This window comes from Garra rufa, chromosome 13, assembly GCF_049309525.1.
Source record: "Garra rufa chromosome 13, GarRuf1.0, whole genome shotgun sequence".
NCBI lineage: Eukaryota > Metazoa > Chordata > Actinopteri > Cypriniformes > Cyprinidae > Garra > Garra rufa.
This window is the reverse complement of record NC_133373.1, coordinates 26,067,163-26,094,210: the sequence shown is the minus strand read 5'-3', so window position 1 is coordinate 26,094,210 and position 27,048 is coordinate 26,067,163. Positions and strand designations below refer to the sequence as shown.

At 39.8% G+C, this 27,048-nt stretch overlaps 2 protein-coding genes across 4 annotated transcripts in view; one reads left to right on the top strand and one right to left on the bottom strand.

The window, feature by feature from the left end:
• Positions 1-273: 273 nt before the first annotated feature.
• Positions 274-4,149, bottom strand: acot20 (acyl-CoA thioesterase 20). The gene is made up of 3 exons (XM_073816572.1): positions 3,550-4,149; positions 3,010-3,212; positions 274-1,504 (listed from the first exon to the last, which is right to left on the bottom strand). The coding sequence occupies exons 1-3, from the start codon at positions 4,061-4,063 to the stop codon at positions 899-901; spliced, it is 1,323 nt and encodes a 440-aa protein (XP_073672673.1). The 5' UTR covers positions 4,064-4,149; the 3' UTR covers positions 274-898.
• Positions 4,150-12,929: 8,780 nt separating this feature from the next.
• The window catches only part of susd6 (sushi domain containing 6), a 40,731-nt gene continuing 26,612 nt past the window's right edge, over positions 12,930-27,048 (top strand). For 2 of the 3 annotated variants that reach the window (XM_073853128.1, XM_073853126.1), the window contains exons 1-2: positions 16,483-16,687; positions 22,309-22,463. In XM_073853128.1, the coding sequence (XP_073709229.1) occupies positions 22,352-22,463 (112 nt within the window). In that variant the 5' untranslated portion in view covers positions 16,483-16,687; positions 22,309-22,351. Of the gene's footprint in view, positions 12,949-16,482; positions 16,688-22,308; positions 22,464-27,048 lie in introns of those variants that run through there. The other variant, XM_073853127.1, reaches the window with a different exon arrangement.

Sequence of the window (27,048 nt, the reverse complement as noted above, 5' to 3'; positions counted from 1 at the left end):
TAAACATCTTTTATGTGAAATATCTTATTCAGGTCAGTACTAAATAAAAAATAACATGCATATACCTTATTTTGGTAAAATAACATTTTGCAGATTCTTCATACTTCATGATACTTCAACTGTATTTAGCGTTGTTGTGGCACAGAATGATTCATTAGGATTTTGTCTAGCAATCCACTGACCAACACATCTAAATTAAAATGATAATATATTTATATAAAATAAGTAAACTAACAAATAAACACATAAAATCATACACATAATCTCAAGATATCTAGTGTTCTAGTATTTTATTGGAAGCTCAGGGTAATACACAAAAGTGTACGAGGCATACATTAACTCACTTGTAATCAATACCAATAGTTGCACATATCACAGTGTCTGTACCTTGATGAATGTGTATCTAGACATAAACATTCTTCAGGAAAGAGAAGATTGAAGAGGACAACAACATGTATTTTCCTTCCACTAAGGCTGAAGATGTCATCAAGGCCTCTTTTAAATGAAGGCACCAGAGGCTGTACAATAAAACAGATCTAACGTAGAGATACTGACAGAGAGAATGTCACAGGAATGCAGATAAACAAGTATTGGCACCACTATAAGAATTTCAATTGAAAAAAAAAAAGTTAATTCAGCATTGGCATCACAGGAATATCACATATTAAAATATTTCACTGTATTAATGATAGAAAACGAACTTATTGACCCCAAAGTTTTGAACAGTAACGTGTGATGAGAAAACACACTTGAAAATGCAAATGAGTTTGATTTTACAATTTCTCCATGCTCTGTATGACTGACATAAACATATGATTTTGACATTAGAAATTAATGTAATGAAGTCAGCACTAACTGGATATTATGGCTGTGATATGAGCTTTACATTACCTTTTTCTTACAGCTTAGATACGCAGCTGTGATCAGCTGCTGCTAAGTGCTTTTTAAAAAAATTCACAATCCTTTTCCATGCATCCAGCTGTGCCTCTGAATGGGCCTTTGGTTCCCCACCAAAGTGAACCACCTGGTTAGCGACACCGTGAAAATTAGCGAGGCAAAAGGGCATATAGGGCACCTCAATAAAGTGACCCGCTTTTTCATACTTCACCAGCTCGTAGTTATTCTTCCCGTGCGCTTTGAGCCTGTCGCATGCTAGTCTTGCGTAATAGGGACTTTGCCAATTCCTGTCTGCTTCGGACACTACAAACAAGAAACTACCTGGGGCACGTTCAATAGGAATAACGCTAGGAAGGCCTTCTTCTGACATTGGGTCATTCATAACATCCCCAATATCAAGAAAGCCCAATGGTGTCATTGTTGCTTTCTTAAGATCAAACATGAGAGGTGGAACATAGATGTCTTTGTAGCAGACGGGAACCAAAGTATTGGCATTGCATCCATTGATCCAAACAGTAGCCGATATACCAGGTAGGAATGTTGACATCGACAAAGCAAGATCTCCACTCTTTGATATGGACACTAGGCCAATTTTTTGATCTTTGACCTTTGAATAAAAAAAAATTGATGTTGGAATTGGCTGTGTGATAGTGTCATACTAAAACTTTATAACTAAAACCTCAACCTTCAACTTATTTTATTTCAGCTAGTTGCCAACATTTCTCAATTTCATTATTAACTCGATGTTCTAAAAAAAAGTATGTGGTAATATTAAAAAAACAATAAAAATGACAAAAAGACAATTACTAAAACACAAAATATACAGTTGATGAATCTGCAAAATGTTAATTATTTTACTAAAATAAGAGGGATCATACAAATGCATGTTACTTTTTATTTAGTACTGACCTGAATAAGATATTTCACATAAAAGTAGTTTACATTTAGTCCACAAGAGAAAATAATAGTTGAATAAAAAAAAAATGACCCTTTTCAAAAGTTTTTATACATTTGATTTCTAATACTGTTGTTACCTTTTTTGGTTTAGTGATAGTTGTTCATGAGTTCCTTGTTAGTCCTGAACAGTTAAACTGTCCACCTGTTCTTCAGAAAAATCCTTCAGGTCCCATACATTCTTTGTTTTTCCAGCATTATTGTGTATTTTAACCCTTTACAGCTATGACTGTATGATTTTGAGATCCATGTTTTCAAACTGAAGACAACTGAGGGACTCATATGCAACTATTACAGAAGGTTCAAACGCTCACTGGTGCTTTAGAAGGAAACACAATTCATTAAGTGCCGGGGGTGAAAACTTTTTGAATTTAAAGATCAGGTTTAGTTGTACTTATTTTGTCTTTTGGGGAACATGTAAGTATCTTCTGTAGCTTCTGGTGGGCAGTACTAACTGAAAAAATATGATATTTAAGCAAAATAAAAATGTACACATCCTCATTCTGTTCAAAAGTTTTCACCCCCTGGCTCTTAGTGCGTTGCGTTTCCTTCTGAAGCAGCAGTGAATGTTTGAACCTTCTGTAATAGTTGCATATGAGGCCCTCAGTTGTCGTCCGTGTGAAAAGATGGATCTCAAAATCATACCATCATTGTTGGAAAGGGTTCAAATACACAAAAATGCTGAAAAACCAAAGAATTTGTGGGACCTGAAGGATTTTTCTGAAGAACAGCAGGTAGTTTAACTGTTCTGGACAAACAAGGGATCATGAACAACTATCACTAAACGAAAAAACACTGCTGTGGATCATTCAGGTAACAACACAGTAATAAGAATCAAGTGTATGGAATCATTTGAACGGGGGGATTTTTATAAATTCAACTAATATTTTCTCTTGTGGACTCATCTTTTAGGTGAAATACCTTATTCAGGTCAGTACTAAATAAAAAACAACATGCATTTTGTATGATCCCTCTTATTTTAATAAAATAATTAACATTTTACAGATCTGCAAGGTGTAACTAAAAGTAATATAAAATATTGATCAAAACTATAACAATCTCAGTGATATGTATAAATAAAACTGCTCTGTACCCATCATTTTATTTAGAAATCATATGAACACTTAGGAATACATATGAATTCTTGTGCATACTAACCTCTGGCTGTTGACGTAGGAAATCTATACCTTCTTCAAAGTACTCAAGGTGAAATTTGTCAACTCTTTTGGGTAAATCTTGGTAACCTTGGAAAGCCAAGGCTAAAACAGCAAAACCTCTCTTTGCCAACAGAGCTGCCCTCAACTCAAAAGGAAATCCTCGAAATACATTTGTATCCAAAATACCAGGAAATGGACCTTTACCTAAAAAAAATCATAATATTAGAACTAAAATCTTGACTGAAATCTCCAACATGAATTTGTGATGAACATTGGACTCTTTCAGTAGTGTCAAACAGCAGTGTTAGACTATTTTTACCACAGGGAGGCGCTACTAGAAAAGAGAATATGCCCAACAACTTTGGTATCCGTTACCTTAGTTGTCTGAGTGGGAATTAAATTAATTGGTTTATATTAAAAAGGGACCCTCTAAAGAGTCATTTTACACTTCGGACTTTAAAAGAGCAGCACAACCTGCTTAATTATAATGAACGGTTTTAATCGATTATGTAGAGTGCTTTAATACAGCTATATAACTGACCAGGTGGCATAAAAAGAGTTCCTCTGATCCGGCCTTCGGTTACAGGAGTTCTCCGGACACCATCGGTCAAGATATGTCTTTCGTTTGTCACTTTGGCGATGACTTTATGATCTTCACTGACGACCTCAATGTCAACGAGAGCAGGACGGGTCACGTCTGTATGCGTGAACTTGCAGTCCACAATGTCTGCTTTCAGTGCCCAGAATAAGCCCATTGGTTCAACTCCGGTAAAGCTGCCACCAAGAGAAGGATCCCGGTTGAGGTCAACTTGACCACTATCGTCTGCTTGGTAGGTGGCCAAAGCCTGGAACACACGTCCGGTTTCATCAGTGAGTTTAGAGCGCAGATCCACGCGTTGTTGTGGATTAAGGCCACGCACGGTGACTTTCACTGGATCTTCAAAACTGCACTTATAACTGGGTAAAAGCCCAATGCTGACGCCTGAAGTGTAGTGCATTTTTGCGAGAGTGTATCTTGCGAAAGGAGTAAACACGTACTTTAGTGCTGAAAACATCTCATCTGTGTGATTTCTGCAGCATAGTGCATCGACACTGCCCTCTAGTGTTCGTAGTTATAGTCCAAAACCCGTGATGCACAGCTCATTCATAGAGTGTGGAGGAAAGTTACTTTTTAGAAGTAATGAGTTACAACATCGCGTTAAAGGTCCACTTTAGTGCTTTGAAACACGCAGCGTTATTTTATGTGGTGACGTAATTTTAACTGAAACAGGAACATATCGCGCAGCCCCGCCCACGCGATTTATGGATTTCGCTCAGTGCTATGGCGCCTCACTGCTGTGTTCCCCAATGCACCTCATCACACCGGAAAAAATCAAACCGAGGACAAACGTTTGACCGTTTCCCCAAAGAGAGGGAACTACGACGACAATGGATAATAAACATCAGAAGGGATCCGGTGAATAAGGCGAATAGCGTTCCATTTATATCTGCTCGGACCAGAGCCGTTGAGCTCAGTAAAGCCGCATTTGTAAGCTTATGACAGCCACAGTCTAATAAATGCTGCCTTCATGTGATATGGGAAAGATGATGCTTTCCACTTGTGAAGTGGAAATTACCAGTGTGTCGTGTTCAGGTGCTTTTGTTGTCGTAGTGAAGAGAAACATGGCGGACTCGGAATTTGTCCTCACATGCTACTTGGGTAAAGGTTTTAAAACGGTTATAAACTCCCTAATGCATCTGCTACAGCAGTGGTTCTCAACCTTTTTTAGGCCAGCGCCCCCCTACCCGTTATTCAGGTCCCTCACCGCCCCCCATCAAATAAATCATAGTCTAATTGTCCTCACTGAATAGTAAAGTTGATTATTATTAGTTTTTGTTTATAATAAGAACTGTTATTATATTTATAGTAATTCAAATGTATGGGGTCATTACAATTTTTACGAAATTAATTCAAGGATGCATTGAATTGATCAAAAAAGACAGTGATGTACTTTTTTACAGTAAATTATAAAAAAAGTAATAACATTCATTAACATTCAGTTAAGCAAATTGGTGATTTTAATTGCTACAGCTTCAGTGTTGTTGTGATGCTGATATACTTTATTGCCCCAAATTTAAAAAGACTAAATAAAAATTCCTGTTTAGAACATATCCAAAAGGACATTTTTACATAAGTGATTTTAGTTTGTTCTTCCATTTCTGGAACTCTTGAACACCCTTTCTACTGTTGTGATACACTCTAAAAAACGCTGGATTAAAAACAACCCAGCGCTGGGTGAAATATGGACAACCCCAGCGATTGGGTTGTTTTGAGCCAGCAGTTGGGTTAAATGTTTAACCCATCCTTCTGGGTAGTTTTATTTAACTCAAATATTGCTTTAACATTACTATATTCCTTGCTTAAAATATGCCCAAATAGCTTAGAAAGTGACATTTATTAATCATTTAAAAATGAACATTTATTAATAAGTTGAATAAATAATAATTAAATAAAAAAATTTAGTTGCTAATTAGTAATAAATAATAATAAATATTCACCTTTTGATTATTGCTGATGCCTGAGCTGATGCCTAGGTTACTTTCCAAGCTATTTGGGCATATTTAAGCAAGAAATATAGTAATTTTAAAGCAATATTTTGTTTGGATGTTTTCAATTAGCTTTCAGTAAAAAAAAAATATTTATCCCTTGGAAAATACCCTCCTTTTTGAGAATATATTGAATTCCCTTTTTTCTAAGATAGTGGACATGGTTAATTTTGTGGGTAATACCACATTTACACATGCAAATGGAGGAAATGTAAACTCTACTATATTTCACAATTTTTAGATTATTTCAAAATTTGCTTACAAATACCTTAAAGAAAACTAAGTACAACACTAAAAGTTGGGACGTTTTGTAAAATGATAAAAATCTATGATTTGTTAATTTTGCAAGCAAAGCTAGATCGTGGCTCAAAATGTGTTTATATTAACAAAAATAAGTTGGCCAGTGTAAACATTGGAATCTGTTTCTTTGTACTTCAGTCAATTAAATAAATGTTAAAGAGAACAAATGACATATTCTTGCTTTTATGGCATTCAGCATGATTTCTGAAAGATCATGTGACACTGAAAGTTAGAGTAATGAAGTTTAGCATTAGAGGAAAACACATTTTAAAATATATTCAATTAAAAAGCTTTTTTTAATGGTATTTTTTCAAATAGATTTTTTAAACAAACAAATGCAACCTTTTTTTATTCATCCATTAAAAAATGTATTTGCCTTTTTTTAATAGTAATGTATATTTTATTTATAATATATAGGCCTATTTTAAAAGTATGTAACCTATCTAAACCAAAATATAACACAGCCCACATTAGCCCATACATAATTTTATTTCAAATATGAGTCCGAATCTTTCGTCCGAATTTTTTGCACGTTAAAAAATAAATACCGGGTTGATTTTTTGCGTTTTTCGCATCTGTAGCAAGCAATTTGAGAGGTGTTTTGACAGTTCAGAGCCACCGTACAAGCGAACGCCAAAATCCAGAATTGCGTCTGTCAAGTTCATTCACTTTTTTCCCCGCAGCACAAAGCACTGTAAAGGTACTTGTACGCTGAGTTCGCAAAAATTAGTGGTCTTCTTTAATATGTGGCTCCAGTATTGCTAGCAAAGCATCAAAGATTACTGAGATCCTGAAATAAACTTTGAATCACCCAGGATAATCCCGCAGGTTATTAATAAAGAAATGCGCCTTCAAAGTATTCCCTCATTCCTCTATATCTGTTCTCTTTTTAAGAAGAGAGTGGACAACAACATCGTTCTATTTCGTGTTGTTTTGGGGGGGGGGGGGGGGGGACTTTTTGTGCGTGACGAATTTTTAGGATTACGAATACGAACAAACGCACACGAAAATTTCGGACTCAGTGTGCAATGACCTCAACACTGCTACACTAGCCGCGAATGGCGCAACAAGTTGCGTTAAAGCACATAGATCCCGTTATAATCAGTAACTTCAGTAACTGAGCGCGAGCTCTACAATAAACGCATTCCACGTGCTTATGCTGCAGACAAGTTGACAAATAGATACAGAAAGTGCGCTTTGATGCATCCAGTGTAGAAATGGCATTAGGATGTGTTCAGGTGAGTTTCAGCTCAAAAATATTCGGTTTAAACTCGTCTTAACCAAACGCCCCCCAAAAACACCTCAGCGCCCCCCTTTCAAAATTATTGCTTTCAGCGCCCCCCGATGCTCTCCCAACGCCCCCTGGGGGGCGGTACCGCCCCCGTTCCAAAACGCAAACGATAAATGATAGGCTGTATATCTTATTGATCATGAATAGTATAGTTTTTTTAAAGACAATACTAACTAATGGTTCTGTTTTAGCTAGCCTATATAAGTATACATATTTTATATAGCCTATATAAGTTTTTTTTACTTTTAACATCATGCAATGTTTACCATTCTGGGCAGCGTTTCCCAAAAGCATCGTAAGCTTAAGTTGATCGTAGCTCCATTGGTTTCAATGGGTCTACGATGTACTTAAGCTTACGATGCTTTTGGGAAACGCAGCCCAGTATAGTTTCGGTATAGTTCTCTTACGAGAGGTCTCTCGTACTGCGTAAGTATCTTACGCTAGGGGAAAATCCTTTTCTGCGAGATATTGAAGCCAAAAATTATCCTTAATTTTGAAATAATGTAAAGCGCGTTGCAGCAGCATACAGACATAAGCGAAACAGCTTGCGCGCCTATTGGCTGCTCTGCGGCAATTGCAGCAGCCTATTAGAGCGAGGCCTGACGCGACGCCAGATCCAATGGGGGCATTTCGCGCCCTTTGCGTCGCTTCGCGCCCTTTTCGTAGCTTCCCGCCTAAAAGGGCGTGGTCTAGACCTATAAAGACCGCTCGTAGGCAGCTATTATCTGATTATTCATCCTTCAAGCGAAGCACACGCATCGCTGGAGCCGGAGAAGAAGCCGCCGTCGACTGCAAGCATCTCAGCGGGACGAGCCACTGAAGCTGCTGGCCACGCCGCCTTCCGTGCCTTCCTGCTGCGCTTTCCGGCGCCTATATCCTTTATAATCTACAGTGTGTGTCGCCGCTGCGATACACACTGTTTCTCTAAAAAGAGCAAAGCGTCTTTTTAAAGATGCCTTCATACAGCTCGTGCAGATGCCAATGGCGACTCTGAGGACTTGCCTTGCCTTCTTCACTGAGACTGCTCCCCCGCCCGCCGTGGTGTAGTGCAGTAAAAAGCGCCGTGGCTAACGCTTTCTGATGTTTTTCTCGTCTGGCCGCCGCCCCGCCAGACGCGGCCCAGGATTGAGTTGAAACCTGAGCCTCCGAAATCGTCCTAGCACAACTAGGAAAACAACGGTGTACGCTGTTGCCGGACCCCCACCAAAGTTATTCGCTCGTCCAGTTCCAGAAAATGTGACTGTTCCAGTGTTTTCTGCAGCCAACAAACCGGCTCCGTCGCCCGTTTGCCTGCACACAAAAGTCGTTCCCACGGCTACACAGATAAACCCCCAATAGAGTGTATTGTCTGGTGTCCCGGCCACGGCCGATGGTGTTTCACGTGTCGTAAGAATGCCCACTACCCAGTGCTCATCTCTACACACAAGCACAGCGCACATAAAATCGACTCAGATCGATTGCGCTTCACAACCGGCCACGGCCGATGGTGTTTCACGTGTCCGAAGAATGCCCACTACCCAGTGCTCATCTCTACACGCAAGCACAGCCTGTCACACAGGTCCCGTGCGCACATAAAATCGACTCAGATCGATTGCGCTTCACACGTGGTAAATGTGCCTGCTTCACAGTGGCCACAGACACCACATTATGCACGTCAAACGGTTTCTGTAAAAACGAAACCAAAAGTGCATTCGCTCTATGCAGGCGAACGTTGTTTGGAGTGTGTTAAATGTGCCCGCTGCCCCACAGCCACATCCACACACAGACATAATAGTTCCCGCTATCAGCGCTCGCGCCCCGAATGTCACGAGCACGTCTCTTGTGCCACAGCACACCGAAACCACTCCGTTACTGAACGAACGGAGCGCGCTTTGTATTCAACCTATAGCTATTATGCAAACGCATGGGAAAAGCTTCCAGGGGTTTCGAAATGGGTGCTGGACATTATAAAAGGAGGCTATTCGCTACAGTTTCACCGACGCCCGCGCCGCTATACAGCGCGCGTCGAGACCACAATGCAGACAGAAGCAGCACACCTGCTTCGAGCCGAAGTGGCGAAACTATTGAGCAAAGGGGTCATAGAGCCCCTTTCTCAAGCTCAAAGCGAAGGGGGGCTGTACAGCAGATATTTCCTGGTACCGAAAAAAGACGGTGGTCACAGACCCATATTAGATCTAAGGCAACTGAACAAAGCGCTGGTGAAGCGTCGGTTCAGGATGCTCACGACCAGAAAAATCCTCGCGCAAGTTCGCCAAGGAGACTGGTTCGTGTCAGTGGATCTGAAAGACGCGTATTTTCAAGTACAGATAGCGTCACGTCACAGGCGATTTTTGAGATTCGCCTTCGAGGGCCAGGCATATCAGTACACAGTCCTGCCGTTCGGTTTGTCCCAGGCACCCCGTACATTTACGAAGTGCATGGACGCAGCGCTCGTTCCTCTCAGACTGAAAGGCGTGCGCATACTGAACTATTTGGACGATTGGCTGATTCTAGCGCAGTCTCGCTCAGTGCTTGTACAGCATACGACCATGTTACTCGATCACCTCGAGAATTTGGGTCTCAGAGTCAATTGGGCGAAGAGCTCCCTGTCCCCCAGTCAGAAAACTTCCTTCCTGGGCACAGAATTGGACTCGCTGTCAATGATAGCGCGGCTGTCATCACAGCGCGCAGCGGACATTCAGCACACAGCGGGCTCGTTCCGCTGCGGCGCGTCCGTCCCGCTCAAAAAATTTCAGAAAATGCTGGGTCTCATGGCCTCAGCGTCATCAGTTCTGCAGCTGGGTCTGCTATGTATGCGCCCACTGCAGTTCTGGCTGAAAGCGCGCGTCCCGTGTCAAGCGTGGACGTCCGGTCGGCTTTGTCTCACGGTCAATCAGAAATGTGTCACAGCCCTGAAACCGTGGAAAGCAGTCGACTGGTACCAGTCAGGTGTAAGCCTGGGGACTTCCTCGAGAATAAAAGTGGTGTCTACGGACGCGTCCACCTCGGGATGGGGGGCTCTGCTCGAGGGCAGACCGTCTTTTGGCCAGTGGTCAGAACGGGAAAAGCTCCTGCATATCAACTGCCTCGAAATGCTGGCAGTACAGAACGCGCTGATGCGCTTCTGTCCCCAAATAAAAGGAAACCATGTACTAGTCCGCTCGGACAACATGTCAGTGGTTTCCTATATAAATCGCCAGGGCGGTCTCAGGTCCAAAAACCTATACAGACTTGCAGAATGCCTCCTGGTATGGGCTCAGCGCAACCTGCGCTCGCTGAAAGCAGCGCATGTGCCGGGGCTTCTGAACATAGGGCCAGACAGACTGTCCAGGAACAATGTTCCAGCAGGCGAATGGTCTCTACACCCACAGACAGTACAACTGAAGTAGACCTGTTTGCGTCTCCGAACAACGCTCACTGTCTGGAATTTTACTCAAAAAGCAGAGACGCGCTGGCCCACGAATGGCCCCGCCGTCATCTCTATGCTTTTCCCCCCGTCTCTCTCCTACCTCAGGTGATAGAGAGGGTCAGGGAAAAAGGATGTTCAATACTGCTGATAGCGCCGTTTTGGGAAAACCAGCCCTGGTTCCCAGCGCTGATGCAGCTGACGAGCACTGCCCTGTGGCCGATACCAGTGAGGAGAGACCTTCTCTCTCAGGCCAGCGGCTCGATTTGGCATCCTCACCCAGAGCTGTGGTCCCTTCATGTCTGGGCCACCAGCGAATATATGATGGACTCCCTAAAGGAGTATTAAACATGATCACGCAGGCTAGAGCCCCTTCTACGAGACGGCTCTATTCCTCAAAATGGTCAGTGTTTTCGGGCTGGTGCGCAGCCCGCGGCTCGTCACCCACTAACTGTGGTGTGATGGAGGTGCTTTCCTTTCTACAAGAGCTGCTGGACAAGGGCAGAACCCCGTCCACGCTCAAAGTCTATGTGGCGGCCATAACAGCGTTTTCGAGCACAACGCTAGGTCAGTCAATAGGAAGGAACGATTTAGTTATTCGCTTCCTGAGGGGAGCTAGAAGACTAAATCCCCCCAGACCTCCCTCAGTCCCCGTATGGGACCTTTCTGTGGTACTAGAGGCCATGAAAGGTGGACCATTCGAGCCTCTGCAGACGATTGATTTGAAATACCTGTCTCTTAAGACTGTGTTTCTGCTGGCTCTCGCTTCAGTGAAGCGCATAGGGGATTTGCACGCACTCCCTGTGAGCGCGACGTGCATGGAATTTTGACCTAACGACTCTAAAGTCATACTCAAACCCAAACATGGTTACGTTCCAAAATCACTCAACACACCGTTTAGGGCACAGGTCATCGCGCTGTCAGCCCTACCGGTCAATGATGAGGAAACGGACGCGAGCCTCCTATGCCCAGTCAGGGCATTACGAGCTTACGTGTCTCGCTCGTCTGCTTTTAGACAGACAGAGCAGCTTTTTGTTTCGTTTTACGGGCGTCCCAAGGGACTGGCCGTGTCGAAACAGAGCTTATCCAGATGGATAGTTGATGCTATTGCGTTGGCATATGCTTCCAAGGGCATGCAGTGCCCGCTAGGTGTCAGAGCACATTCCACGAGGGGCGTGGCCTCATCGTGGGCTTGGTCGAGTGGGATTGCCTTGCAAGATATTTGTACGGCGGCGGGCTGGGCCTCTCCGTCTACATTTATAAGGTTTTACAACCTGGAGGTTCCCGCCTTACAGGCCAGATTGCTGTCAGTCTAGATGTTCAGTGTTGTCTGACCTGATGTTATCAGCTCGGAATGCTGCGTCTACTGAGCACAGCTCTAGGGTCGACAGTGAAAGTAATAGCACAAGATGTGTCTGGGCAAACTGTGTGAAGACCCTTATTCTTACGTCAGCTCAGGCCGTAACCCCGCCCTGTATGTATGTTTACTTAGCGTCTGAGTGACGCTGCACTATGTGGAAGAGTGCGGCGTTGCCCCTCCCTCTTCCCCGGACTCCCTGTGAGTTCTATAGGTGATTATGAACTGTATGAACCCCGGGCTTTCGCCCTTGGGTCTTTGGTGTCAGATCTCAGCATGCACGGCGTTTTACACTGGGTCCCCTAGCGTAAGATACTTACGCAGTACGAGAGACCTCTCGTAAGAGAACGTACTCGGTTACTAACGTAACCTCTGTTCTCTCTAGAGAGGGAACGAGTACTGCGTATCTTGCCGTGCATGCGCACGCTCTGGTTGCTTCGTTGATGAAAAACCAGATAATAGCTGCCTACGAGCGGTCTTTATAGGTCTAGACCACGCCCTTTTAGGCGGGAAGCTACGAAAAGGGCGCGAAGCGACGCAAAGGGCGCAAAATGCCCCCATTGGATCTGGCGTCGCATCAGGCCTCGCTCTAATAGGCTGCTGCAGTTGCCGCAGAGCAGCCAATAGGCGCGCAAGCTGTTTCGCCTATGTCTGTATGCTGCTGCAACGCGCTTTACATTATTTCAAAATTAAGGATAATTTTTGGCTTCAATATCTCGCAGAAAAGGATTTTCCCGTAGCGTAAGATACTTACGCAGTACTCGTTCCCTCTCTAGAGAGAACAGAGGTTACGTTAGTAACCGAGTACGTTTCGTTGCTGTCCGCCATGTTGAAAGGTCAAAGTTTATCCCATCTCGGCAACTCGGGTATCATAAAAAATTTCGAGCTTTCCAGTGGAAATTACAACGTGAGTGGGTGTTCATGTGCAATTTCGATGTCGGATTTTGTTATTTACCATAATTACTATAGCACATGAACGCAGCAATTATCGTTGATTCATATTGGCGGAAGTGACCAGACTGTAAGTTTTGAAGGCTCATATCTTGTAAACGCAAAATTAGTCGTTGTTTTGAAGCACTCTAGCTTATAGATAACCGTTTATCATACTAAAAGCCAACAAACTTTAATTTTTATTTCATGGGGACTTAAAAAATCCATAAAAAAGTAACAAATCGCAGTACTTAGTTACTTTTATGGAAAGTAATCCATCATTTTACTCTTGCGTTACTTTTTGTCACCTGGTCTGGGCTTGCTTATTTATTTTCAGTAACAGAAAACCCCACAGTTATAGTTTTGGCAACTGTAAAGGCCCTTTCACGCCAAGAGTGAAATGAATAAGACTCCAGCTGAAGGGAGTGCCTCTGGTCTGCACCTCACTTCCACACTCTAAAAAATGCTGGGTTAAAAAGAACCCACCTAGGGTTATTTGGCAACCCAGCGCTGGGTAAATATTGGACAGAACACATACTGGGTTATTTTGACCCAGCTGTTTGGGTTAAAGTTTAAAGGAAAATGATTGGTTCGAGGTCAGACGGGTGGGGTTAAAAAGATAAAATTTATTCAATAATTTCAAATATATTTCAGAATCAAAATGTAAATCACAATCCAAAAAAATAGTAGCAAGTGAGAGAATCACACCATGAATGGTCCCTAATTCCGTTAACAAGGAATAAACTTTGGTTCCAATTTCATAATCAATAAGCCAATTCAAATATGTTCAATAATAGTATATTTCTTTGAGAAGATATACAAATGAAGAAATTTAAAGAAAAGTTGCAATAATAATATTTACTGTCTCAAAAGTTAAGAGCTCCATAAATGCCAATTGCAATTGATTAAGTCAAATGAAGTAAAATAGTCTAATAACAATTTCAAATCTGAGAGAAATAAGTCGAATAGAAAGTTAGACCGTTTCAGGTGCACCCAGAAGAAAGTTGAGAGCGGAGTAAAGGAGGTTGAGAAGTGTGAAGTCTCCGATCCAGGATAAAATTACACCAGACAAAAACCATTAAACCAGACAACTCAGGAAGTCTGAAGGTCAAAGTCAGCTGAAAATATCATTACATCAACTTGTGATTAGTAATTATAAACTTGGTCGAGGTGAATGTGCAGTTATATTTCTCCTGTTCGGTTTAATTTATGACTTGAGATGTGTTAATGTTAATCTAATTGTTCATCTAAACTGCCTGTATCAAATACCAAGAATAAGCGTTTTACAGATGAAACATAATCACTTCGAAGGCTCAATAAAGCATTCAACAGTATAGTGAGTAGCTTAATCATTAAGACAACCAAACTTCTAATATTTCGAGATGATTATTAATGTGTTATTAATTTGCATGTTTGCCCACCAACCCAAACTTTAAAAGGCACATTTAATAAGAAGTACTTCTTGTTCTTGTTCTAAGAATCTGTCTGTGTCCGAGTTGATGACAGATATGATAAAATGTTCGAAAATAACATAGCTACATAGCAACAGCATACATTCTCATGTCATGTCTCAAAAGGACAATCCGGGCAAAACTGTTAGGGCATTGAATACATATTCTCAAAAAGATTAATAATGATATAAATATAATAATTCATAAGACATATTCATAATACAGTTAATAATGCGTAATCTTACATATGAATATGCAAATTCTTGCACATCACATACATATATACAATGTATGTATATATTTAAGAAAAATATATAATATAAATGATATGAATATGATAATATATACATGTAAATATTGTCAAAATATGTACTGTATGTCTGTCTTTAGATACTGTACATAATACACAGTGGACACATATAAACAAAAACTTTTTTGGATCCAATTAATCATGATTAATCGCTGTCCAGCGCTAGAATAAATAAATAAATAAATACATTTCACCCAAATAAAAACACTATGAAGAAAAGAAAAATGATACCTTTTTTAAAGCCTATGGAAACGAGAAAAATAACAAAGTGCAATAAACTATAAAAACGGTTTGTCCTACAAACCAGTGTGCTCATAATTACGATAATACATTATAATAATATAGTAAGACACACCAATATGCAATATCAAGCAGCAAAACAAACTGTTTTGTACAGCTTAAAATAACTGGACTCTGATGAGACTAGAAGCCAGACTCATAAAATTTACAAACTCTTACAGAGGAAAAAGGGTGGCTTTAAACCATAAAGCAGAGTTAATATACACAAAACAAAGATGATGCAATAATCATTTACAGTGCCTTGCAAAAGTATTCATACCCCTTCATTTTTTTCACATTTTGTTTTGTTGCAGCATTATGTTAAACTGCTTTAAATTAGTTTCCCCCACATCAATTTGCACTCCATACACCATAATAATGACAAAGCAAAAACCAGATTTGCAAATTTTACAAATTTATTAAAAATAAAACACTGAAATAAGTACATTGATTAAGTATTCATACCCTTAACTCAGTACATAGTTGAAGCACCTTCACAGCCTCAAGTCTTTTTGAGTATGATGTGACAAGCTTTGCACATCTGCGTTTGGCAATTATCTGCCATTCTTTGCCTCACCTTTTCACCTCTCAAGCTCTGTCAGCTTGGATGGGGGCTGGCAGAGATTTTCTAGAGTCCTAGTTGTTCCAATCGTCTTCCATTATGGATAATGCTTCTGTGAACCTTCAATGCAGCAGATTTTTTTCTGAACTCTTCCCTAGATCATTGCCTTAACGCAAGTCTGTCACTGAGCTCTACAGGCAGTTATCTTGGACCTCAGTTTTTGCTCTGATATGCATTTTCAGCTGTTAGACCTTCTCTGAGAGGTGTGTGCCTTTCTTAATCATACTCGTTCAAATGAATTTGCCGCAGTTTAACTCCACTCGAAGTGTAGTAACATCTAGAAGCAATATGAATGCTCCTGAGCTAAATTTCGAGTGTCCCAAAAAATACTTATGCAACGGGATCTTTTCAGTTTTTTATTTTTAATAAATTTGCACAAATGTTTAAAAACTATTTTTTGCTTTGCCATTGTGGAGTAGGGAGTGTAGATTGATGTGGGGAAAAAAGTAATTTAAAGTAGTTTAACATAAGGCAGCAACATAACAAAATGTGAAAAAATGAAGGGGTATGAATCATTTCGCAAGGCACTGTAAATAAATATTTTTCAACGTTCACAATTAATTGAAAACTTGTGTACTTCCTTTACTCAGTAAGATATAAATCGCGTTTATTTGAATAAAAATGGGATTAATTATAATTTGTGAAGCCAACTTTACATTTCCCTTCAACAATGAGGGTACATTCACTGAATACTCATGAAAAGTATTGCAATGTATTAACGTGGAAATGACTAGGCACAATTACGAAGAAGCAATTCGTTTATATTACAATATGGTGGTTAAAAACAAGACCGGGCCATATCTGTTTTGGCATCCCCCGCATCCCCCTCTTCCAAGTTACAGCTGATTTCTCATGAACTAGCAGACCTCGTAAGCCCCGCCCCTTTCGCGTACAGTTCGCCACGGTCGTCATGGAGACGGTGTGAGAGCGAGGCCGCTGGTGGAGCTCGAAGCTCTTTCCTACAGTAGGGAGGTACTCCGATCTGGCCCCGCTGGCTGCTCTCAACCTTCTCCGTAGACGAATGATCAGATCGCAGAGGGCCGTCAGAACCTCCGAATACATTCGATCCCAACATAAACCGTGTTCACAGTAACCCTAGGATTTCCATCCATTCGACGCAGCTCCATGGTGACCCGATACTGATTTTTAAAGAGGAGGGCATTCACTGGTAAGATCTCTTTTTTTGCGCTGTGAAGGTTAGTTAGCGGAGCTAACACGGTTAGCCAAACGGAGTCTTTAGGATCTCAGTCACTCGTTAGCGCAAGAGCTAACAAATACCTACAGCCAAATAACTCCGTCTGTGTAACGTTACTTAAATATAGAAATAACGAGTTACTGATTGTTAAAGGACTTTAATATTCACTCTATTCCAGCTATGAAGCTCGCTGGTGATTCCTAATCCAATCAAAAGCACTGTTCTGATCATAGCGAAATGTCTTTTTAATCAATGATGATGATGGTTTGTTGTTTATGTTAATCTAATCGTCCTTACGTCTTTACCCTGAGAGTTTAATGTGGAAATTTGATTGTTAATTAGCATGTCATAACGCGATTACAAAAGTCGCCAGTCCGGCGATGCGGACAAAGCCTGTTGTTAGCTTCCTATTACCCATAGGCTGCCATTTTACTTTAGTAGACTGGTAAATATATATATTATATGTGTATATTTTATGTTTAATATTAAACGGCTTCCTTTGTTGTAGATGTATTGTCAAGCATAATTGTTGTCAGAGTGTTACAGTATTGTCTCGTTCAGCAACGAGCCTCAAATATCGCTGTAGTATTTTGTACTTGCGTCAATGTAATTTCCCAGAGTTTCAGTCAACTTGTGATTCTAACGTACATCCCGTTTTCTTTATATGCGTTGCGACAAAAACGACATGTTGAAACATAAGCACAAACACAAACGCGCACACACGCACGCACATGCAAAAAGCGCTGCCGTAAACACTGTATTCGCGTAGCGTGAGAGGGCTTTAAAAAAAACTTGTGGTCGAAAAGTTCAAAACAATCTCAAAGTTGATCATTTTAGCAAACGTAACCTTGCCTATTAGTGATGCTTCGTTCTCTTTGTTTGTTATTGTTCTGTTCACGGTAGTTTGCTGGCAGGACACACTCTGTTCTCTTTGTTGCACTCGTTTTGCTCTCGGAACAGTTGCACGTGTCGACGCGTGTGACTTTTAAGTCCGGACATACTGGGGTTTATTTCTGTTTTAGGCAGAATAACTATATTATGATGTTCCTCAGCACACTCCACGTCCAAATACCTGGCCTCTTTTAACTAAAAATGCGTTGCTAGTTTTTGCACTCAGGCGATAATGTCATTTCTTGTCGTGAAAACAAGATTAGTGTCATCTGCCTAGCAGTAATTGCTTTATAATTCGCTGGTATCTCTAATTTGGAGCTAGCATGCCTTGCCTTTGAACTACTTGTAACCCAACACTCTATATTCACTGTCTTTTTTCCAATAGCATATCTTTACAGGAGTTAGCTTGACTTTGCTTCATGTTGAAACTCGATCAGGAGGTTGTTTCAATATGATATCATGTGGACAACAGAACAACTTCTCCTCACAAACTCTTGTTGCATTCCTGTGGATTGTCACTTCTTCCTTATTGCCTTTTCTGTGCAAAGGTGTAGATAAAAACTGAGCCATGATATGCTTAACAAAAGGCTCTTTCTTTACTGTCATGCAGTCTGGACTCTTTTTGTCAGATTGAAACTAAATGTATTTGTTTCTTTCTGCTTTTTGCTCTTCCATCTCGTACTGAACTCTCGACAGCTGGAAGGGCTCGGCATTTGCATATTTCTCGCTCAAACCCTTTACGTTTGAACCTGAAGGCAGCTCTGGTATGATAAAACAGAAACTGTGGTGCCACGTTTCTTTTGGCATCTGGCCTGTTTTGTCAGTTTACGTCAAAGAAATTTGATTAGTTTGATAAGATTATGGCTTTCTAATGTGGTAAAAACTGCATTTTTTACCACAAAGTGGTAAAGAAACGCTTTTAAATACAAACCAAAACTCCTAAAGGGATAGTTCACCCTAAAATAAGACTCGTCATCAATCAACTTAAGTTGTTCAAAAACAATAAGATGTTTGCAAAAACATGAAAATTTTGCTGTCCCTCCATTGAAAGTCCATTTTAGCAAAACATTGATGCTTCAGAAAGAGATTGTAAGACAAATTCATATGCATTAAGATGTTTTATCCAAGCTTGATTCATAGGGACTACTTTAGATTCTCTTTAAAAATCTCTCAGGTTTTTAAAATATGTGACCCTGGACCACAAAACCAGTCATAAGGGTCAATTTTTTCGAAATTGAGATTTATACATCATCTGAAAGCTGAATAAATAAGCTTTCCATTGATGTATGGTTTGTTAGGACAGGACAATATTTGAAAAGGGTGCCAAAAAAAAAAAATCAAACTAATGAGAAAATTGCCTTTAATATTGTCCAAATGAAGTTCTTAGCAATGCGTATTACTAATCTAAAATTAAGTTTTAATATATTTTGTTAGGAAATGTACTAAATATCTTCATGGAACATTATCTTTACTTACTATTTTTGGCGTAAAAGAAAATTGATCATTTTGAGCCATACAATGTATTATTGGCTATTTCTACAAATATACCTGTGCTACTTATGACTGGTTTTGTGGTCCAACGTGACATCAATATTAACTAGTCAACAAATAAGGGTGAGTAAATTGTTACAGAATTTTCATTTTTGGCTGAACTAGACCTTTACATCCACATTGGAGTTGTTTGGTCCACTTTATAAAGCCTTGGCTCTTGAACAGCTTATGGTGCGGTCATTTATCTCTATTTGAAAATATTTTCAAGCAGGTGTTGTTGAATATTTGCGCAACGTGTCAGTCAGATGTGCTTACTCGGAATGCCATCTGCACAACACTTTAGTCACTTTCACTGAATCCAAACTGAATTGCAGTTTTCCCACTCTGGGATGGTGTTGGCATCGAGTGGTTTGTTGCCGAATGTTCTTCTGCACCGGTCTGTTTGGTACATGAGGCAGCAGGCGAGCTCTTCTCTGCCAGTGGGATGTGCGTCACACTCCTTGTGCTCCTTGGGCACCCTAGTGCTTCTTTCGAGTGAGGAGGGGAAAGGTGTGGCGGCAGTGGCAGATTGGCCTCATGTGCGAGCAGTAGCTGCACCCTCAGCATCCTGTTTGTTTCTGGGACTCGTGCACCCCATGTTCTCAAGCCTAATCTGCCTTCAGCAGACACGTACGTATCTTGTTTTGGAGGAATGCTGACAAATGGTTTGTGCTCACTTAGCAGCACCGTTGCACCTGCTCTCATTTGTGTAATGGTCGTGCACTTGTTTTTTCTCTAAGTACAAAGTAATGTGATTCTAAGTCACTCTCCATTGTCGTATTTGCTAATAGGCTTCGTATGCAATGTAAACATTGCCATACACCACATGGATACCCTGCAGCATCTGTTTTGTCTGTGTTTTACTGATTATCATTATAAAATGTAGGATGTATTGTGATATGAGCAATTCAGTTCCTCAAGGTTTCTCAGTTCTCACGTCGTCTGTGAGTTTGTTATGAGAATAATGATGTTTTGAAACTACTATTTGTTTCATTTTTCTTGAATTGAAAACATTTCTTATAACTGCTATATGTGACCCTGGAACACAAAACCAGTCTTAAGAAGCATGGTTATGTTTGTAGCAAATTAGCCAAAAATACATTGAATGGGTCAAAATTATACTAAAAATCATTGGGATATTAAGTAAAGCTCATATGTCATGAAGATATATTGTAAATTTCCTACTATAAATATTTCAAAACTTAATTTTTAATTAGTAATATGCATTGCAAAGAACTTTATTTGGACAGCTTTAAAGGCAATTTTATTTGCACCCTCAGATTCCTATCATAACAAACCATACACCAATGGAAATCTTATTTATTCAGCTTTCAGATTATTTATATATATATATATATATATATATATATATATATATATATATATAAAAAATCTCAATAAAAAAAAAAATACCCTTATGACTGGTTTTGTGGTCCAGGGTCAAATATGCTCTGTTTTACACACAAATAAAAACCACTGTCCGGATAAAATTGTGAAATTTTGAGAAATTCATTTAAATATGAAACATGTGAAAGGAACTCAGACTAAAAACTAACAGAGAACTCTTTTGAGAAACTTTTTTTTTATTCTGTTGATACTTTAGAAAAGGATTTTAACCAAGTAAATCCAATTTTAGTCTTCAGGGATCACCCAAAAATGAAAATTCTGTCATTAATTACTCATTCTCATGTCGTTCCAAAGCTGTAAGACCTTTGTTCATCTTCAAAAGACAAATTGAAAGAGTTTTAATGATATCTGAGAGCTTTCTGACCCTGTATAGACAGTAATGCAACCGACACGTTCAAGGCCCAGAAAAGTAGTAAAGACATTATTAAAATAGTCTATGTGCCATCAGTGGTTCAACCATAATGTTATGAAGCTACGATAATATGTTTTGTGCACAAACAAAACAAAAATAACAACTTTATTCAACAATTTCTCATAGCTTTATAACAATACAGTTGAACCGCTGATGTTCCACGGACTATTTTAACAATGCAGGGTCAGAAAGCTCTCGGATTTCATAAAAAATATCTTAATTTGTGTTCCGAAGATGAACGGAGGTCTAGTTTGGAATGACATAAGGGTGAGTAATTAAGCCTCGTTCAGACTGTCAGCCCAAATCCGATTTGTATGCAAATCCGATTGAAATCCGATCATATTTAGGTAGTCTGAACAGCAACGAACTACATGAAATCTGATTTGGTCAAATCCGTTTCGAGCTTCATTCGTATGTGGTTTGGAATCCTATTAAAATCGGATTTCTGCTTTTTCACGTTTTCATGCCACATAAAACGTAAACACGTCAGACGTTTTTGTGGAAAACGTAACAAAAGTCTTTGCAGAAACAAGCTTGTGTTGCGAACTGCAAATCAAGCGGGAAAAGACAATATACAGCTAGTATACGCACCTCTTTGAGTTTTGATACCAGTAGAGACGGCAGCACAGAATAATGTCGCACATTCCAGCTTCCTGCGTTTCTGCCGCTGCTTTAGAAGACAAAATATAATCCAGCGCGACGGCAACATTGTCATATCGCAAGACAGCATCTATATTGCAAACTGTAATGCTGTTATTGTTTTTAGCGTTGGCATAATAATGCAACGGCATTGCCATAGAAACCAACGCACATTCCGTAAAACGAAAGAACGCTTATGGACACACAAATCGGATTTGAATAGTTGCGATATGACTGTGGACAGTCAGTTGTTCAAATCTGATTCCATCCAGATCTAGAAAAAATCGGATTTGGGCTGACAGTCTGAACGAGGCTTTAATGACAGAAATTTAGTTTTTACTTACGTCTTATTTGGTGTTATTTTTGAATAACTAAACTTGGCTCTCACCACATCACCATAGAAGGTGGCTTTTTAAAAAAGGAACAAGAAAAAGGAACTGGGAGTCCTACACTTTTGGAAGTGAAAAACATTACAAAATTAGCTAAATGTGAGTAAAACTGGCTTTAATCAGTAAATGATGCTCACTAGTTAATTAGTAACTGAAAACTCAGCATTACCTGGGCTAAATCATATTTTATTAACAAGATGATCACCAATAATGTGAGATGTGTCACTTTTGTAGAGTGGTTCATAAATGTTGTTGTAGCTGCCACTTCTGTTTTGTTTTAATACACTAACTACTGAGTAGTTATAAGTGCATGTTTCTGTCATTAGGTTCAGCCGGAGAGGACTCTTGCTGCACGAGCAGGGCTGAAAGATGTGCAATGGAATGGTAGCGTGTGAGACAAGAGCCTCGCTCGCTCACAGGGTGGCCGCCACATCCCTGCTGCTCCTCCTCCTCGGCATGCTCCCCACAGGCCAAGCTTCAGGTGAGATTATTCACAAAAACCTCCTCCATATTCCTCCTACACCTCAACCTTCTGCTGCCATCCACTCTGACACTATTCAAGCATTGATATTTAAGATGCTGACAACTGCCTCATTGATTTCATAGCAAGTAAAATGTCCTTAGATTATGAAATATGTAAAGTAACTTGCAGGAATGGAGGTGTCAGGCATTGTTTTTCCTCTTCATTGTATTATACTGAGTTCGGTTTCTGCATAATTCTGAGTCACAGATGGTTTATAGTGGGTTGCTTTGATCTGTTGGCAACTATGAATTTCTTGACATCAAAGACAGGTTTTTTTCTTTTGTTTGTGTCACTCTCAGTGCTCTGATAACAGAAATAACCGTTGGACTTAAGCTACCGGATGGAATAAAATGAGCATCATTTCTTTGTTTTCAGTCGAGCATCTGGGAGGTGTTGGTGGGGGATGGGCTCTCTCTCTCTCCCTCGTCACTGTTGCCCCTTTCTGTGCGAGTCTCATCCAGTGTCTGCCTCAGTAACATAGCTCTATATCTTGTTCTGCATGGCAGATTTAGCCTGAGAACAAAGACAGATGTCCATGTTGACAGGGAGTTGAAGTGTTGTTTTAAAGACTGAGGAGTGTATTTGTGACCTTAGTCACTTGGGCACTTGTGTGTGTGTGTTTTTATAAACCTCAAGTTATTCTTTAGCCCTATTCAGATGGGACTAGTTTTTTATCTAAGGAGGTCAGGTGAATTTGTGGATCAGCATTTTTGTTTGTAGGCCTTTCTGCCAACTTCCTGGGTAAAATAACAGTTGGTGTTTAAAGTACTGTTGGCATCCCATCTCAATAGCAAATGAAGTCAATAAGGAGAGTCAGATCACAGATGGTTCAGAACGGCCACTGTAGTTATATTTATATACATAATGTTATAAATATCACATTTGTAAGTAGTGTTGTTGTGATACTGGAATTTCTAGCCTTGATACAGTACCTTCAACGATATTGATATTCAATACAGTTTTCAATACCACATGGAAAAAATGTGTATAAAATTTTAACAGTATCCACAGGGTTTGTACAAGTGCTTGAAGTACTTGAATTTTTTTAATTTAAGGCCTGGAAAACCCTTGAAAATAGCAGTGTTCCTGAAGAGCTACTTGAAAAGTGTTTGAATTATTAAAAGACAGTGTATCTATGAAATAAGCATGTGTCTTTTCATTTTTGAGCGGGTTCATAAATCATTTGATTTAGACTGTAACTTTGGAGCAGGTTCACGAGACCTGATCAGAAATGATGGTTCGTGAATCATTATTTAGACCGGGACTTCTGAGTGTGGATCGCAAATCATTTGATTTAGAATGGAACTTCAGAGCAGGTTCACAAATCATTTGATTCAGATCGGGACTTTGGAGCGTGGATCGCAAAAAACCGCAAATCATTTGATTTAGAAAGGAATTTTAGAGTGGGTTCGCAAACTTTTGATTCAGATTGGAACTTCGTAGAGTGGATCGCCAAACATTTGATTTAGAATGGAACTTCAGAGCGGCTTCACAAATATTTTGATTCAGATTAGAACTTCGGAGCGTGGATCGCAAATCATTTGATTTAGAATGGAACTTCGGAGTGGGTTCACAAATCTTTTGATTCAGATTGGGACTTTGGAGAGCGGATCGCAAATCATTTGATTTCAAACGGAACTTCGGAGTGGGTTTACAAATCTTTTGATTCAGATTGGAACCTCGAAGTGTGGATCGCAAATCATTTGATTTAAATTGGAATTTCGGACGGGTTCATAAATCTTTTGATTCAGATTGGAACTTCAGAGCGCGGATCGCAAATCTGATTTAGCGTGCATTTGATTTAGAATGGAACTTCGGAGTGGGTTCATTTATTACTTCAAAAATATTAATTCAGATTGGAACTTCGGAGTGCGGATTGCGAATTATTTGATTTAAAACAGAACTTTGGAGCAGGTTCACTGTTGTGATTCAGAACAGAACTTCGGAGCGTGGATCACGAATCATTTGATTCAGATCAGTACTTCGGTTCAAGTTCGCAAATCATTTGATTCAGATCAGGACTTTGGAGAGGGCTTACTTTTTTTTCGTAACAGTAGAAAACATCAAACCAGTTTGTAAAGGCAGTACAGCTATAAAAAAAACAAAAATCAAGAAAGTAAGCACAAATACAAATTAACTGGTTTTATTATAGTGAAAGTGTAGTAAGCATGTCTTTTTTGTATAACCAGTTTTACTACAAATGTTTATGCCATTGTTAACCATGGTTAAACTATGGTTAGTGTAAGTAAGGGATGTGTTGACCTGTTGCTGCCAGAATAACTGTCCATTTTAAATGTTATGTGGTTTATTTCTCTTTTTGTTCTTAAGTTGATTAAATCATGCTTTGCATGTGTATTGTAATTGATCTTTTTTAGAATTTGAAAGACATTGTTTGATAAGTGAGATCTCAGTTTGAATCCTGTATCCAAGTTAAGAGGATATTTTGGCTATGGTCAAATGGCCATAAGTAATATTGGCAATTATGTAAAAGAGCAAAGAGTAACCGCCATATTATTTCAATTTTGTGATTTTGTAACAATAGATGCTCCCAATCTCGAACTGGGAATTGTTACTTGAAATCAATACTGTTCTTTTTAAAATAATTTGAACTCAAACGTCATTTGGAAAAGTAATCCCATCTGAACAGCACTTAACTCTCTGTTCCCAAAACCACACGGCATCTGCACCATTTCCCCTTAACAACACGTGAACGCGGCTCAACAGGCAAATGAGTGTCTCTTGCCTTATGTAATACGTGAGTCACTGAAAACATTGCGCTCAGAGAATAAATGATCGAGATGGAGGGATTGAGGGATGGTGGGATTGGGCTGGACCACTGATCCCATGTGGCCACATTCTCATATTGATTCAGCAACACAAAGTCGAGCCAGGGACAAAAGTGTCCCAAGTGATCTCAAATAATGTGTGTGTGTATACATGGATATATGGCTGCTCACACGTGTTTGGCATGAATCTAGTACATCGGCTGAATGCTACATGTTCGGTCCTCCCACAGACCGAGCAGCGGACAGAAGGGATGATTTTTCAAGGTCATCCGATGAAAGTCTGTCGATGATATTGCGCCATATTTTGGCTGTGTCCACCCAAGCATCCTTTTTTTTCTGTCCATCTCCTTACCATGCTTAAATGTAATTTCTGTGCCACAAATGGCTACAAAAATAATCAAAATGAACAGTAATAAAAATAAACAGTCCCTCCTCTTCAATTTTTTGGACTAACTGGTGGTCAGGGTATATTATAGTAGAGGAATAGTTTGTTTTCTTAGTACAGTACTCTCAAGAATTGATGGGTTGATGAATTCTCCATTAGGTGATTGGGTATTTCTTAAGCAGGGCTTGAGTCTTAGCGTGCATAAATGCAGTCGACCCCTCACTAGAAGTCCTAGATCTTTGTTTTTTGATCTGAATTAGCTGTAGAACTTGTTGAAGGAATCATTTAAGGCTTCTGAGTGTTGAAAGAGGAACCAGAATCCGATGCATAGATCTATTGATACATTTGTTGGTGCGTTACATAAGCTAATGACACAAAACACCTACTTTTATTAATGGGTTTTGCTATACATCAGTGCATCTAAATGGGAGCACATCCCTACAACCATGTTCCAACAACTAGAATAAGCTGTTATTTGTGAATTAATACCTATAATTTGTGGTGTTTTTTGGGTATGCACATACTTTTGGCCATGTATCTTGATTTGCATGTCATCAGTGTTAATGTCAAGACATGACCTGCAATTTGTGGGTTTCAACTTTACAGTAAACTGTTTGAAACATTCATTCTAGTCAAGAATATCACTACAAGGCACCTAGATAGTGATTGTGTTACATTCCAACATCTCCAAAGATTGGAGATACAAGGAGAAAACAGATCGTATCGTACTTTTTCAAATGTTGTTGTTTGGAACAATTCTTTTTAAAAAGCTTGCAAATTCTTTTTAAAAAGCATTGCATGGCTGCTTTCACATGCGTAGTTAACAGAAACAAACAAGAGGAAGTAGCACAGGAAGGCAACAAAAAACCTTGCTGTGCTCAGAGGCTGATCTTAGGGTTTCTGGAGCTTGACTCAGCCCACACTATTTCAGAGTGTGAGAATGAAAAGCAGCTCCCTGAAGGCACACAGCTGAAGTCGCTCTGTTTTTAGCACTAGGCACATTGTGAACTAGAGGAATTTCCCATGTTACTCACTTCTTACTCCGATTTATCACTATAGCGCTTCCATATGTTATCTAGTGGTAATTCTCACCTCTGCAAAGGATGAGGTGCTGGCATAGTGAGATAACATACACAAATAGGCATTGTGAATAACCAAAAAGCAGAAATAAATGGAATTTTCCAACATGGATTGTTTAATGATGATTGATTCTTTTCAGGGACTTTCTTGCACATTCTAAAATCATTAAAGGTATCACTTGGACATACTGTTCAAAGGTTTGGGGTCAGTAATTTTTTTTAAAAAGCCTTAAACTCCATCTCTGCATATTGCTGTGAGTTTGGGTTTATTATAACGTTCATCTGGGAATCCA